The sequence below is a fragment of the Typopeltis vanoorti genome, chromosome 13, assembly GCF_054136105.1.
Source record: "Typopeltis vanoorti isolate ZY-2024b chromosome 13, IOZ_Tvanoo_1.0, whole genome shotgun sequence".
Taxonomy (NCBI): domain Eukaryota; kingdom Metazoa; phylum Arthropoda; class Arachnida; order Uropygi; family Thelyphonidae; genus Typopeltis; species Typopeltis vanoorti.
Genome location: NC_143561.1, coordinates 35,113,980 through 35,130,927, shown reverse-complemented (window position 1 = coordinate 35,130,927; position 16,948 = coordinate 35,113,980). Strand labels below are relative to the sequence as shown.

At 35.4% G+C, this 16,948-nt stretch overlaps 1 protein-coding gene across 1 annotated transcript in view; it reads right to left on the bottom strand.

Annotated features, from left to right (window-relative positions):
* The window catches only part of LOC150100045 (ATP-dependent translocase ABCB1-like), a 280,795-nt gene that overhangs the window by 187,368 nt on the left and 76,479 nt on the right, over positions 1–16,948 (bottom strand). Inside the window, exons 8-9 of the mRNA XM_090403288.1 lie at positions 7,627–7,751; positions 2,908–3,097 (exon numbers count right to left, since the gene is read on the bottom strand). Coding sequence (XP_090259414.1) covers positions 2,908–3,097; positions 7,627–7,751 — 315 coding nt within the window. The remainder of the gene's footprint in view (positions 1–2,907; positions 3,098–7,626; positions 7,752–16,948) is intronic.

The window sequence follows — 16,948 nt, the reverse complement described above, 5'->3', positions numbered from 1 at the left end:
TCTATAATTTTTTCTAAAAGATATTTCTGAAAATCAAAAAAAAAAATGAATTTGCATTTAACATTTTAACAATTAAAGTTTAGAGTCCATGCAGCTAGCCCAGTGGCTGTGCGCTTTGCAACCATATGCCTGGCAAAAGAGTGTCCTAGGTTCGATTCCTGTCAGTGACGTGAGAAGCTGAAAGATCTTCCTCAGCCATACCAAGTTAGCCGGTCTTGGGCGTAGACAGTAGGATTTTTTCCCCCCGTTTATCCTGGGGTTTTTCATCCCACAAAGTAGGCAAACCAGCCTTGAGAACTCAACATTACAGACAATAGGATACACCGGGGCATAGAGCTGACAACCTTATCCTGTGAACGGTTTGAGGTTTGATTAACCCCGGACACCGCAAGGTAAAAGAGGGAAAAAGGAAGATGAGATGAGAAGTTTTATGTACATTTTATAATAAATTGTTATTATTAAGACAGACCCTCCAAAGAGTCTAGAACCAAGGGAGGCCACATATCACTTGTATAAGCTGTTATATATTTTTCTTGAATTCATTCACACTACATTCACTTACCACCTCGAAAGGCAATCCATTCCAGTCACACATTACTTTATGAGAAAACAATCTTGTTCTCACCCCTTCTTTCACTACATTCAACTTTCATGAATGTCCTCTCATATTTTTCATAAAATAAAAAATACATCTACTGGTATTCTGTATGACTTTTAAAAGTTTGTAAGTCTCAATCCATCTTCATAACTTATATTCCACAATACTGATATTATCTTTCACACTCTCCTTTGCACTGCCTCCACTGTATCAGCATTATCACAGAAACCAGACCTGTGCACAATATTCTAAGTGAGGTATTACAACTTATATTCCTCAATCTTGATATTATCTTTAGCACTTCCCTTTGCACTATCTCTATTTTATCAGCATTACCATGGAAACTAGGAAACTAGACATGTGCACAGTAGTCCAAGTGAGGTTGTATCAAGGCACTGTAAAGAGGCAAAATACCTTCCTTACCTAGGTTCATTTCAATATTGCAATTATCACTGAGTTGTATTTCCAATCTTTATTATATGACCCTTAAACTTCAACTTCCTATTCAAATTCCAACTTCCAAGATCCTTAGCCTGATAACTCCACCAATATAATATGACATTGGAAATCTCATTACACCAAAGAGTATAACTTTGCATTTAATAACAGTGAAATGACAGCCATTTTCACATGCCCACTATTCCTGCTTATTCAACTCATTCTGAAACTAATGCATACCAGTCTGATTCTGATTAACCTGCCTAAATTTGCATCATCAGCAAAGAGCTGTATGTCTCCTGCCAAATCCTTTCTAATGTCATTAATGTAAAGACTGATCCCTGTGATACACCACTGGTCTTCTTAAGCACACTCACACCCTCATACAATAATTTTTCATATCTGTCATTCAGCTATCCTCTTAACCAAACCAACAGTTTATAAACAAATCCCACATTCTCCAGTTTATGTTACAATCTTCCATGCTTTATCCTGGCAAAAATCTTAGAAAAGTTCAAAAGTATCATAGTGTATCTTTCCCTTATCCAATTCAATGGTAACATTGTTATAAAATTTGAGCAAGTGGCTCAAAAGATAATTTTCCCTTAGTAAAGCCATGCAGTTCACTGCAAAATATACATTCTCTGCCAACCATTTGTGCTTGTGAGTTTTTCCATTTTTAAATCAGAGATACTTATAAGTAAATACTTAGACACATCTGTCTTTGAACCACCCTTGTGCAATGAGATTATCATACATTTCTTTTCACTTCTGCATAAACCTCCCCATTCTGAAACTCAAATTATATAGTCAAAATGAATAGCCAGTTCAGTTGAACATTCATTTAGCATCAATGCTACTATCCTGTCATCCCTACTGCCAAATTCTTATTCAGTTTGCAATAACTCTAGTAACTCTTCTAAAACCAAACACTAAAACACTAGACAAAGAAACTCTTTGTTTCTTTGTCTAGTGAAGAGGTAGCAGTGAGCTCAATGTTACATATATCATGTTGATAGCTTTAGCAAAATGGACACTCATTAGTTGAACAATCACTTCAGCATCTGTGACCTGCATACTAATGCATTCAGTTGAGTTATTCTTTCACATTTATTCTTTCTTTTGCTTGCAGCATAATGACAAAATTCTTCTGGGTTGTCTTTAGTTGTGGAGCAAGTTGATTTTCATACTCAGATTTAGCTTTCCACACAGCAGCTGTAACTTTCCTGGCCTACTCCTTACCCAAGAGTTATTTTGTTTGGTGGAACAGGGAGAAGGAGTGAGGACAAAGGGCCCATCCCTGGAAGTTACAAAAGGAAGTTGTGAGCAAGAGGATAAGGAGTGCTTTCTTTGTATGGAAGGTGGTTGAACTATGGAATGCATTACCTGATAGAGTGGTGAGAGCACGAACGGTCAATGGGTTCAAGGAGTGGTATGATATATTTTGTGTTTTCTAGGAGATTGGTCTCTCTTGTGCCTGCATGGTGGCTTGAATCATAATAATAAGAATTATGTTGACAGAATATTGTATATACATATTGTGTGCATCTACTCCATATGATAACAGCTAATTCATCGTCAACTGAAAAAAAAAAAAAATCCATACAAAGATTCCCCTTATCATGAGGGGAATCAAACTCAGTCCATTACAATCAAAATACAAATGCTGACATTCATTAACTTTTTCTAGATTGTATTCAAAACCTCAAAAACAACCTTAGTAGTTGGATGGGCAAACCTCATTTACATACTTAACATAGACAATAAAAAAACATGCTCTTTCATATATTAATAGCTGAATAAAACATTTTTGTATTAATATCAGATCACATTTAACAGCAAAGAATATTTTTAGTAGAGAAAATACTTACAGTTAGCAAGGTGCTCGGTTCATATGTATTAGTTTTATCTTCTCTGGACTGAATAATGAGTTTTACTCCATACCAAAATGCCAGAGCATAACTAGCATAATTACAAAACCACATAAGAGCCACTCCCACACTTGTTGCTAGGCCTCTTTTAATGCCACTTTTCTTTGCAAAAGCTAATTTTTTTTCGTACCTGAGAAAGAATGCAAGTAACAGTAAATTTTTATTTTAAGGAATAGTAAAATATGAAGTAATATTCTTAAAAGATTTCCTCAGTTAATGTATACATATAATTGATTATTATTATTATAGATTTAGATAAATAATAAAATTACTTTAGTTGCCATTTTATTCAATGTTGTATTCTACCTCCTATTCTCACACATCTCTGTTTTACTTTCATGAGCAAAACAACATATATGAGAAGAAAAGTTCTTGACCACTTAAGATTTCTATCAAGTAAACCACAGTTAAAACTAGAAATGTTTGTTTTCATTGTAGTTTTTAAGTGAATAAAAAAAAATAATAAGTGGAAGAGGAGCTACCATGAGCATGACAAAAATATCAACATTGTATAAATATTTATATTTATTTATTGAATTTCTTTTATTTATCATCAGCCTGGTTGGCCAAGTGGTTAGTGTATCCACTCCCCAACCAAGAGGCTGTGAGTTCGAATCCCACTTTGGACATAAATGCTCGTGATTATCTTTAGGAGAGATAAATTTCATTTCTTGGTGCAAGACCACTACTCTGCTTATCGGAGGCCTGGAGTGGTTTAAAAAAGTTCCATGTTTGGTTTCTAGAGCAAAGTTTCTGAATAATATAAATAAAATAATTTTCAAAAATATTTTTATATTTTTATGAAATTAATAAAAAAAAATACATGAAAAAAATATTATGATCATATTGAGAAAAAAAAATCCTGGTCCAGTTCATTCTATATCAAAATACGCCTTTTCAGGGGTGAGAATAACAAATAAATAAATTGGTGTTTTCTATGTTATTGGTCATACTTCGGACATATTATGAGAGCAAATTACAGTCTGGAAAAGATGCTTGCTAAAGTTGATGGAAGCAGGAGAAGAAGAAGACCAAGAATTAGATGGGTGGATGGAGTTAAAGAAGCAACTGGAGTGTGCTTGAAGGTTCTGAAAGACATGGTCAGGGACAGATCGGAATGGAGAGTATATGTCGTGGAGTCGGAAACGACTCGATGGATCATAACACACACACACACGTTATTGGTTAAGAATCATATAAATGTGTTTGACTTTAAAATTTATGATGTCAAATGAACAAAATTATCAAACTGAAAAGCAAGTGTAAAAAGATCCACAAAAAGTCAAAATTGAAGAAAGTCAGTATTTTAAATGAGTGGTGGAAAATGGGTTTTGGAAAATGTTAATCTCAATTCTGTTTGCTGGAACATCCACATGACATTAATTAAAATATATTTTTAGCTAATAAATAAAAATGATTTTTTAAACTTGCCTGAAGTAATTGTCTCGACATGCCTCTGGTTTATCTTTTAAGTGAGCTCTATATATCAATTTTTTGCAGAAAAAATGCCCATAACAGCATCATGGAAAATTGGACTTTTCTTGATGCTTTTCAAAGATACAAATGCTGCTTCTTTGACTCTTTGATTTTATTTAACAAAACAGCTGAGACTGAATTAAATTTTTCATCATAGCAGAATCTGTAATGAAGCAATTCAACAAAATTTCCTCTACTGTTTGAGTGTTCTGTATGATCCATAGCTATTTCTCTGCCAAGAAACGTTTGCTTTAAGTTTTTCACTTTGCTTTTTCCTATTAATTTTGAAGGAAAGGCACAGGACCTCTTCTATTTGAACTTCTGCAATGCTATTTTACAATTAACATGGGCTACAGACAGTTCATATAATTTCTTTAGCACATGAAAACTATTAACAACACAAAAACTTCCTTTGTTGTGTAAGCAAATTTTTACAGCCACAGAGCCACGTAACATTTCTGTAATAGGCATTAATGATCCCTCTAATTTTTGCCATCCCATGTGTGTGCGTGCTTGTTGGGGTGACTGTACTGCCTAGACAGTAGACACTTGAAGCAAATATATCTCTGCAACTTGCTGACATTGATGTTAGTTTGTCCATACAAAGCAGGCTAAAAGTTATAATTAGGATATGTTAAGTTGGAACGGATTAGAGTAATATTGGAGTGGGGACACTGGAGAAATTACTAAGTAAAATAACTGACAAGTTCATATAATTCATTTTTTATAGTATATTATGATGTTCATTAGAAATTCTGAAAGGAAAAATTTTTTGCTCACAGTTACTAGGCATGTGTGCTCCCTTTTTGACTGGTGTACATGCATGCATCTTAGAGGGAACATTGTTGCCAGACATCATTAAAAAGATGCACTTTACTTCTTGTTTCACTTATCATACCATAAACTAGGTATGGTCTACCTCTGTCACAGAAAAACTTTTGCTAGAAACTCTTTAATTTATACATTAATGATATAGTGGAAGATTTGAGGAGGGTGGAGGGAAGATATTCAGTTGTTTGCTGATGATGCAAAACTGGGGAGGGCAATAGTTGATAAAAGTGATGTAGATATCTCACAGGTTGATTTAAATAAATTGGCAGTGTGGGCAAAGGACAATGGTTATCAATTTAATGTTCGGAATGAAAAGATTTCATGCTTCATATCATATTGATGATACTAGTTTACAGGACATTGATGAGGCTAGAGATCTGGTGGTGATGAAAGATTTGAAATTCAGAGGATATATTGCAAGAGTTGGCAAAATAGCTCAGAGGATTACTTAGATGTTGAAGAACACATGGACTCTGACTACTGTGCACAGATTTGGTCACCTGCATTTCTTTGTGATCGGGAGGCCGTCAAGAGGATTCAGAGTCGAGTGACCAGGCTAGTGACAGGTCTGTTGAATGTTCCCTATGAGGATACAATGAAGGTGTGGTTGTTTAGCTAACAGGCAGAGGAGAGAGAGAGAGAGAGAGAGAGAGAGAGAATATGACAGAAATTTATAGGTTGCTAAAAGGATTCTATAAGATTGACACAAGAAATTTTTCAATACATGGGGAGTAGGGGGAGAAAGAAGAGGTCACACTTGGAAGTTGTCAAAGGGTGTGGTTAGCAAGAGTGTGTGGACAAGGTTCTTTATTTGAAGAGTAGTTAATGACTGGAATGGATGGTAACAGGTGGTTGTGAGCACCCCCAACATTAAATAAATTGAAGAGATGTCTGATAGGTATTGTGTTAATGGATAGTGTGGGTCTCCTGTGATGAGTCTTTTGATCAATGGAGTACCTGTATAAATAATAATAATAAATTTCTTAATAAGTCTATTATGCATATGTATGTTTTCCTGATACAAAGTTTTGACCTTGATACAAAGATCAAACATCGAGTGTTATTTTCATAATAATAAGCAAAATAATTACTCCAACATGTGTGTTTTGGTCTCCATAAATTCTTCACTATGAATGCTGACCACTGTGTAACCTTAAAAAAATAATTTTGCCCTTTTTTCCTCGCAAAAAAAAAAAAACCCTCATCTTTTGATAATGTTCAGTTTAACAGTGAAGTCTTTCCTGGCACAAACACATCACTTCTATTGCATTCTTGACTTCCAAAAAACCTGACCTCCTTTTTTTGTTGAAGAATCATATTTTTCCTCTACTCAGCTGTTAACTCTGTACAATTCCCATACCATTTGACCATGGAATACTGCTCTCATGTAAGAGATAGTACAAACCCTCTCAAAAAAATTCTTGTTGCTGTTCAGAAGAGGGTGGCAGTTTGGCAAATTGATGATCTCTCTCATACACAGATTCTCTTTAACTAGTGTCTCACAGATGGTCAATTTCTGCATATGTCTTGTTTTATAGATATTTCCATGGCTTGCTGTTCAGCAGAACTGGAATCCATCATGCCTCTCCATTTCAGCTAATCTACAATGAGCAACAGCTGTCCAACACTTTTATAGTCGAATTGCTCCATCACCAAAACTACTGGTCCCATTCACCTCTTCTTTTCTTTGATTCCATTTTAATCTACTTTTGTTCTATGGAACAACCTTCCTTGCACTGCCAGAAGGTTACAACTTCCAGCCATGCAAAAACAATATCAACAGATTACTTTTTTTTTTTTAACTTGACTCTCCCCATAGCACTGATTTACTATAGGCTTTGTGACCTCTCATGGTGTGGTAGGGGAAAAAAAAAACACTATACCAAATTTTTAACCTTCAGTGTTCACAATAATGAGCTAAAAATAATATTCCTACTGTAGGAATTCAGTCTGATCAGTCTGCCTGGTTGACTAAATGGATACCATTCAGATACCTACATAATGCAAGTTTGTTCTAAAATAAGGGTGACAGTTGCACTGGATTATGAACATCAACTACAAACTAAAGATATTCATAGCATCTATGCCCCAGCAGATTTCAACAGAATAATGAAAATTAACTATAGACCAGATATTAGGAGATAAGATTGTGATTTAAAAAAAAAAATGTATATACACATACAATCTACATGAGACACAGAGGCAAAATCATAAGCACACTTGTGATACCTAAGAAAGAACTAAAGGGCAGTGATAAGTCAATCAGTGTATTAAAATTTCAAATGTTTATTTTCATGATATATAAAAAAAGGGAAAAGAATACATTAGTAAAAGTATATGAACTACAGATACCTTTCAATTTCTTTTCTTTCTCCTCCAAATGCTACTACAGTTCTTATGGAAGATAAAACTTCTTCAGCTACTGCTCCTGCTTTTCCATATGATACTAATTCACCAGCTGAGAGGGCAGCCTGAATCTACAAACAGAAAAACAAATTAGGAAAGAATATATTGACTGCAATAGCCTAAGCAAGTGAATTTTTTAAATTCTGTGTTCATCTGATTAAAAAAGTTAAATTACTTCAAATTTTATGACAATTTATAATAATCAATAAAGCAGATGAAATGTTTATCAATAGTAACTGTTATCAATGTTCAGTGCTGACAGACAGCTCACTCAGCTCAACTTTATAACAGTACAAGTATAGATGAGCAAGATATAACAAAGCATATTACAGTGTAGCTTACTTAAATATCATCAGCATCAATTTCTTGACATGTACCCTGAAGGGGTGTGATAGTACTACAGGATATGATAGTACTACATGGAAAATTTACATCATTTCTAACTTCCTATCTACAATTTTCCTCCAAATCAGTCTGTTACTTGTCAAGACTCCAATGTTATCAGCTTATATTTCTATCGTTTAAGGCACTTTGTACCGTATCAATCCACCTATAGCTTGGTATCCCTTTGGGTCGTTTTCATGCCAACTTTGCAGAGAACACTTGTTTTGCTAATCTTTCCTCACCAATTCTATTTAAGTGACCATACCACCTGAGATTAGCTCTTCTAACGCATTCCTGGATGCTGAAAATGTCAAGTTCTTTCCTAATATCCTCATTTTTAATATGATATTGCCATTGATGCCATCTGTTCATGGCTCTAATCTTTCTCAGTACTCTCATATCTGTGGTCTCTAGTCTTTGGTCAAGTGTTTTACTTCTGAGCCAACTCTCAGATCCATAAGTTAAAACTGGTTTGAACACTGTCTTGTATACGGCTAATTTAGTGTTCCGACCAATTTCTCTCTTATTCCATATGAATTTATTCAATTGACTTCCTACCATACCAGCTTTGTAGATTATGTTATCCATTTCCATATTTAATTTACCATTTTCACTAAAAATCATGCCTAAGCAGCTGAAATGCTTTACTTTACTTGTTCCACAGGTTCTCCATTCACAATGCAGTTGACATTTTCAACGATTCTACCTATTTTCATTGTCTTTGTCTTTTTATTGCTGACCATACCATATCTATTACAACAGTTATCCAATTTAGTCAGGGAATCTTGCAAACTTGTAGTGGATTTATTTAGAAGTGTAACATCATTCACATAAAGCAAAGAGCTGACATTAACATCTCCAATTCTGATATCATGTTTAATACCACTTTCCTTCATAATGTGATCCATATAGATAATGAATAACAGAGGGGATAATGTACATCCTTTTCTCACACCAGATTTAACATTAAACCATCTTCCTGTACTTCCTTCAATTCTAACTGCTGACTTACAACTCAAATAATGACTAAGTATTGCTTGATATAATGCCCCATTGACACCATATAACTGTAGCGTATTGAATAGCTTCCATCTTGGCACCTTGTCATATGATTTTCCAGATCAACAAAACTTAAATACAGATCTTTGTTATATTCCCATACTTTCTCAACTATTGTCATAAAGTGAAGATCTGATCCTGACAGCCTCTATTTGGCCTGAATCCAGCTTGTTCTTCACCAAACTTTCCTTCCACAATTCTTCTCAACCATTTTTCAAGTATACTTGCATAGATCTTGCAGGGAACACTCAGTAGGGAAATACCTCTGTAATTCTCACATGCAGTTTTATTTCCCTTTTTATATATGGGTACTATGAGAGCTCTACTCCAATCATCGGGAATTCGTCCCTCTGTCCATGCCTTTTGAACTATGCAATACAGCCACTGTAAGACTTTTATACCACTATACTTCAGTTTCTGGTCGAATACCATCTACTCCTGCTGCGTTTCAACATTTCAAGCATTTGATGGCTTTTTCCACTTCAAGTATAGATATGTATTCATGACTGTATGCCTGTTGAGGTTTTTTCCCACTGTGCTATCACTGCTTTTTTCATTTACCAATTTTTCGAAGTAATTACTCCATACTTCAAGGATATCTTTTTCTCCAATTTTCATGTCACCTTTATCATCTCTAACTCCTTTTACAGTACTCTTTCCTCCATTTCTGAGTTTATTCAACAACCTCCAGAATATCTAACCACCTTCTTGATATTTATTTCTATGTTCTTGCCAAAATCCTCCCATGACTTTTGTTTGGATAGTTTTACACAGTGTTTCACTTTTTTACATTTGTCTCTGTATTCTCTAAGAGCACAAGCTGACTTATTTGCTAGGAACCTTTCATATGCTTTCTTCTTTTCCTTCACTGCCTCTTTAACTTCCTGTGTCCACCATTTAGTTCTGATTTTTCTATCCTTGCAGACAACTTCACTACACGCCTCTCTGGCTGAATCAACCAGGGTTTTCTTCAAAGTTTGCCACTGAATCTCTAAGTTTGGTTCCTGTTCTCAAACTCTTTCATTTTTTCTTTAATAAGCTTTGTGTATTTTAGTCTAAAGTTCACATCTGAGAGCTGCTCAACTTTTATTCGCTTTAAAACTTTCATACATGTTATTCTTTTCAATATGAATTTCAGTTTTATCCTGCTAAAGACTAAATAGAGATCACTTCCAATTTCAAGTCGTCTGTACACTCTGGTGTCCTGCACCAGGGAGAAAACATCACTATCAACAATAACATAGTCAATGAGACTTTTCTTATTCCTTGCCTCTTCTCTCCATGTGAATTTGTGCACATTTTTATGTTGGAACATGGTGTTACTAATAATCAGTCCATGTCCTGAGCAGAAATCCAGCAGGAATTTGTCATTATTATTAGATTTACTCTTTTCTCCAATTTTTCTCAAACTATTTTTGTATAAGTGATGATCATTTCCTACTCTGCTATTTAGATCCCTAACAAGGACCAGCTTTTCATTTTTCATTGTGTCAGCTGCTTTTTCTAAAGCATCAAAAACTTCCTCCACTTCTACCTTAGTAGAACCTTCTGTGGGACCATAGGCACAAATAAGTCTCATTTTCCAATTCCCCATTCTGATATTTGTCCACATCACTCTACTTGAGACTGCCTGCCATTCAAGAAGATTAGCCTCGTATTTTATGTTGAATACTATGGCTACTCCTTCTTTTCCTTGACTGTTATTGCCTGAATATAACATTTTGTATTTATTGCTCAGAAAGATCTCACCAGTTTTTGTCTTTTTTGTTTCAGTCATCCCCTATTATGTCGATCTGGTACTTATCTAATTCCTCAGCTAGCTCGATTTCTTTGCCATTCAGGCTTCTTATGTTGATAGTACCAATCTTAACTCTGGTGATGTCGAGTTGGAGTGTTTTTTCAGAATTGTTCCAGTAGCTGACTTTTCGCTGTTCACCCTGGTTCCCTGGTGAAAACAACAGGGGGCCTTGTGTAACCAGGCGAAGCCCCAGCCAGCATGAAATTTTGTCATGTTGTACCATCATTTTGTATATTGGTTTAAGCCAATAAGAATACAATTTCATCAGCTGAATCCCAAATTGCCAGCCCATCCTCCTTCGTTCAGTATCCAAGTAGATACCCAACAGGGTGCACCACGAGAAGGTGAGGAATGGACATTAGGTCAGAAGCCCTGGTCAGTTCTCCGCATTCCTTTAAGGGCTATATGAAGGTCTTCTCCTCTCAGTTATACAGCTTATATATATATAGATTGTTACGTCCTTTATAAGGCTTTGAGAAGGTTACATCTGGATTACTGCATACAGATCTAGTCCCATGGAATCTATTGGGATTTTGAAGAAGTGCAGAAGATCCAGAGGCAAATGATAAAGATTGTGGCAGGTCTATGTAAATAATGGTCATAGCAGATATCTCCACAAAGTCAAAGACTCATCGTGGGATACCTACTATAACCATTATTTACATAAAACTTTCATACCTCTTCTCGAACTTATTCACTGATGGAGCACTCACAACTACCGCTGGCAACCCATTCACCATTCTCCAAGCAAAAAATCTAGTACTAACACATGCTAACACTGTTATACAATTTCCAGACGGTTACCCTTGTTCTCTTCCTTTGGTACTGAAAAAATTGTTTTTGGTGTCAATCCAAAATAAAATCCCATTAATAACTTGAATGCTTCAAACATATCTCCTCTTAGTCACCTATTAGCCAGTTTTTTAAACCCCACAGACCTTCAATCTAATCTTATTACATAGATTACATAGATCATTACATAGCATTACATAGATCTGCCACATTCTTCATCAGTTGCCTCTGGATCCTCTCCACTTCTTCAAAATCCCAATAGATTCCATGGGACTAGATCTGCATGCAGTAATCCAGATGTAACCTTATTAAAGCCTTATAAAGGAAGTAACAATCTATATATATATATATATATATATATATCCCTGTCCTATAAACTTCAACTTCCTGTCCTCAAGCCCCAAATCCTTGGTTTCATCAATCTTTGTAAATGGCTACCAGTTTAATGTATACCCAAATACCAAGGTACATTAAACTGGCAGTCATTTACCTTTGCCCATGTGGCAGGTCTATTTAAGTCATCCTACAGGATCTCTACATCATCTTCATTGACTATTGCTCTTTCCAACTTTCCATCATCAGCAATCAACTCAACATTCCCCTTAAATTATTTCTTATATCACTAATGTGTAATTAAACAGCAGAGGACCAAGTACTGAGCTTGCAGTACGCTACTAGTCCCTGCCTTCTCCCAGACTCAATTCCCCCATAATATCTGCCCATCAGAGTTCCACGCAGAATGTCTTTGCAAATTCCAGTAGTATCACTGAGTAACCAAATTACTCAATGATTTAAGCAAATTACTAAGGCATGAATTATCCTTCACAAACCCAAATTATCCTAAAGTATCATATTCTTGTCTATCCATTTCTAAATTCTCTCTTTTACTGCCTTTCCTAATACCTTAAGTACCACTGCTGAGATACTGATTGGCCTATAATTTGCAACTTCTGTCTTGGAATCTCCTTTATGCAGTAGAACTATTTTGCTCTCCTTCCATTCCTTAGGATCTTCCTAGATCTGAGTCTCAAATTAAACACCATGATAAGAGGAGGTACCAATTGCCTATGCACATTCTTGTAACACATAGACTGATATGCCAATCACATGGTCATGTTCACATTAAGGGTCTGCAATATCAGAAGTACAGCTAATTCCTCTATTCTTCTCTCAGTCAATGTCACATCTGGCAATTGGATATCTCTACGTGGATGGCACACACCTGCAAAACAATCACTCAGTATCTCGCTCATTTTGTTTAGCTCTGTCACCTTACTACCACCAACACTTGTTAAAGTTGTCCTTCCATAGTAATTTTTCCTTTTACTTGCTATGTAGCGAAAGAGTTTGTTGGGATTTCTTTTGCCTACATCAACTAGCTTCCTCTCATAATTAGCTTTGACCTTCCTCACCATCCTGGTCACCCTTCCTGCCTGTACCTTGTACTGCAAATGAGCTTGTCAATCACCTTTTTTCCTTATAATCCCTCCACAACTGTCTTCTTTTCTGCAACTGATACTTATGATGCTATTCATCCATCTAACTTCTACCTGATTTATCCTCCTGATCATGAATATACAGTTAAATACTCCTTGACCATCTCCCATGAACTGCTAACATCTGTTGCCCTCTAAATTCATATGCCATGGCACTGATCTAAGCTGACTTCCTAGTTTTTCATAATTATCTGCTTTGTAATTCCACATATATCCCTTCTTAACAGAAAATTCTGCATATTTAGCAATCTATCAGGTCAAGACCACATGAATGCTTTCCCCAAGTAGAAACAGAGGATAGATTTTTTACTGATAAGTTCTCTGTTACTATGACTAGATCCAGCACTTTCCAAACTTGTGCACCATCCTTTAGATGTTATCTCAGGCAATTATCTCTTAGCAGCTGTATAAATTTCATTCGCTTTCTGCCCTGTGACCATTCCTTCTTCCAATCTATATCATCATAATTGGAAGTATCCCATAATAATTACTTGACCTTCACTCATTGTACTAATTTGCCAATGCATGCTGCTTATATTCTTCCTTATACTTGCAATCCTATAACAGTAACCAACTATATATTTCATCCTGTTTGCCTCCATCTCACACCAGATAGCCTCAAATGAAATATCCTCTAGATCTCTATCCTCCTGATGTATTCTTAATCTTTTTGCCTTTAATTCTTCTGTTATTATTAGCAAATTGCTCCCATTCTCTCTCCTCTTTGAAAACACCATACCTCTTGCATTCTATATGACTATATCATCCTGCTTCAACCAAATCTCATTGATACTTATAACTTTTGCCCAAGTTAAACCAATGTGAAACTCCTCAACCTTAATCCAAATACATATAAACTGCAAGAACCCTTTCATTTCACAACCTCCCTTCCACTTTGTGTTCATTATCCCATTAATGTTAAGAACGTGAGGAACCACATTCAATATCCTGTCATCACTCTTTCACTTACTCATGTCTAGCTTGATTAGACCCACATTTGCCTGCACCCCTTCCCAAACATCCTAGTCTCCTGACTCTGCACTTCCAAACTCTCACTAAACAACACTTTCTTGAGACATCTAAGTCCGAATCCATTCAAATGCAAATTGTTTGCCTTATATAAGTCCTATCCATCAAACTCACTCCAGATATCCACAAACTCTACACCATTTCTCCTGTACAACCTGAGCACTGACTCACTTGCAATCATAGTTCTTTATCTCAGCATGCCTCTATCATATTATGTAAACAGATTCACAATTTTTACGTTTCACTCTTCTCACTAGCAGCTTTTTCATATCTTCATGAATTCCACAATTGTCACCTGGTAGAGATCATTAGTGATGGCCAAGATAATCATTTTTTTTTCCTATTTTCCCTCTCCATATCCTTACATCATCACAAACATGCTCGATCTTAGCCTCGGGATACATGACTTCATCACACTCTTATCAAGAATTCCTCTTTTCATGGAATCACCACACAAAATTTTATCCTTATTCCCCCTCTTTCGCTCGTTCTTACTCTACTTTCTTTGCCTTCACATTTTGCTCTTCTTTTGCTCTAATACCATACCATGCACAAGGCATTTCTTCAACCATTCAATGTGATGTTTTGTTCAGTGTAGAACTCAATGTAGCATTCTCTATCTCACTATCATCTGGTCATGCTATTTCCACTGTTATTACTTAGATATGCAAGATGGCTATACTTCTCCTATTCAGAGTCTTATGTACCTTGATCTAACAACTTGAATGTCACCACATTTGGTAGCGAGACTAATCGAGGAATGGGAAGAAGGATTCCATGAAAAAAAATTTTAGTTCAAAAAGTTGGTGATAGGGATGCTGCTGTTTACCCCATCACCAAAGCATTAAAATGAACAGACAAATGAATAACAAGGACTAAACTGAAATGAAAGATTACCTCTATGTGTTGCACTTATGATAAAATAGCAATAAAACATTTAATATCAATTTAATTTAGCACAGTAATTAGAGTGTTACAGTTACTGGAATGTAAGTGTTGTTGTCACAAGCCTGTTGCACAACTCGAGCATATTAAATTCCCCCATGCAAAAGCGGACCTGATTCACCGTAAGCACCATTCTTGTGGACCAGAAATCGCATTCTATACATAGCATTTTCAACAGCAGAAAGTAATGTGTCTGAAGGAATGATTGCAGTATATATATATATATATATATATATATATATATACACACACACACACACACACACACACACACACACACACACACACACACACACACACACAAGGAAAACAATATATATATATATATAAATAGTAGAAAACAAAAAGAGGAAAGAGTACTTTTAAACTGGAGAAGAGGTAGAACACTTGAATTTTCTTAAAATATAAACGACTTTTTTCAAAAACATTTTTAATGTTTGTAACAATTATCCTATTTGATTTATATCAGTGGACTGATATAAATTATCTGATTAGACAGATACTTATACAGTATTCTGTTAATAGAAGACATTTTATAAATTTAAACAGTGATAATTTGTATATGATAAATTAACTTGATAATCCTCATCAGCTCAAGTTTAAATATGCAAGAATTTTAATGAACCCAAATTTCTGGCTAGTTTTATATTAGAGAAATACAAACTGTAAAGTTTTAATAAATTTTAATTTTTTATAATTGATTATAAAATATAATCAATTAAATATAATATAAATTTAAATTGATTATAAATGATGTTACAGGAACACATAAGCATGAAATCAAGTAGGACTGACAATATTGGAGACTTGACAAATAACATTAACTTGTAAGAAAATTCTGTATCTTCTTCTTCTTCTTCATCCATAATCCATGTATACCATTGGTGTACTATAAATGCCTCAGTAGCACAATTAGAAGAATGATGGTACATCACAACCTTTGATTTGAAAAGGCCTAAGTTCAATTCTTGTCATAACGAGGAATCTTTATATGGGAATTTGTTTATTGAAGGTGGGTTAACTGATCTCATTATGGGGGGGGGGGGTAGCAGGGCTTTTTTCTGCTGGAAACCCAGGTTTTTCATCCCACATACAGACAAATCAGCCTTCAGAACACATGCAATTTACAAAAATACTAGTGGGGGGGCAGTAGATGGTGTTGGTGTAGATAATGATGGTAGTGGTGGCTCGGTGTAGTTGATAGATTAAGTGGTGAAGACAGAGAATTGTTGAGTACGTGCCTTCCCTCGATGAGTCTTTGGACTCCTTGGAGGTATCACAAAAAAAATACAGTCCTAGAATTCTCCAGGTGTATCTATCTTGGGATCTCCTTAACAAGGTGGAGAATGAAGAATTAGTCCATTTTATAATATTATGTATCCAAGTTATTCTAGGTCACCTCCAGTGTTTTTTAGCAGATGTCAAGTCCTTTGGTGCTATTTTAGGTAAACTAACTAATCTAGCCGAGTGGCCCAGCCATTAGAGCAGTTTCTGCCATATTTTAGTGAAGATAATTTCTTGTATTCTTGCAAAGGAGCAGATTTTTCTTCTAACCTCATTTGTTATATGTGGCGTGTATGGTATCCTCAAAAGTTTTCTGTAGAACTTCATCTAAAAGGCCAATAGTCTTTTCTCACATTCCTTTAAACTCCTTCCAACTCTTGAATCCATATATAGTAAGAAAGTTATCAAGGGTATTGATGCAATAGTCTTGTAGTTAGCTGCATTTTGTTATCCTTCCAAAGTGGATGTAACCTCCGAAGAG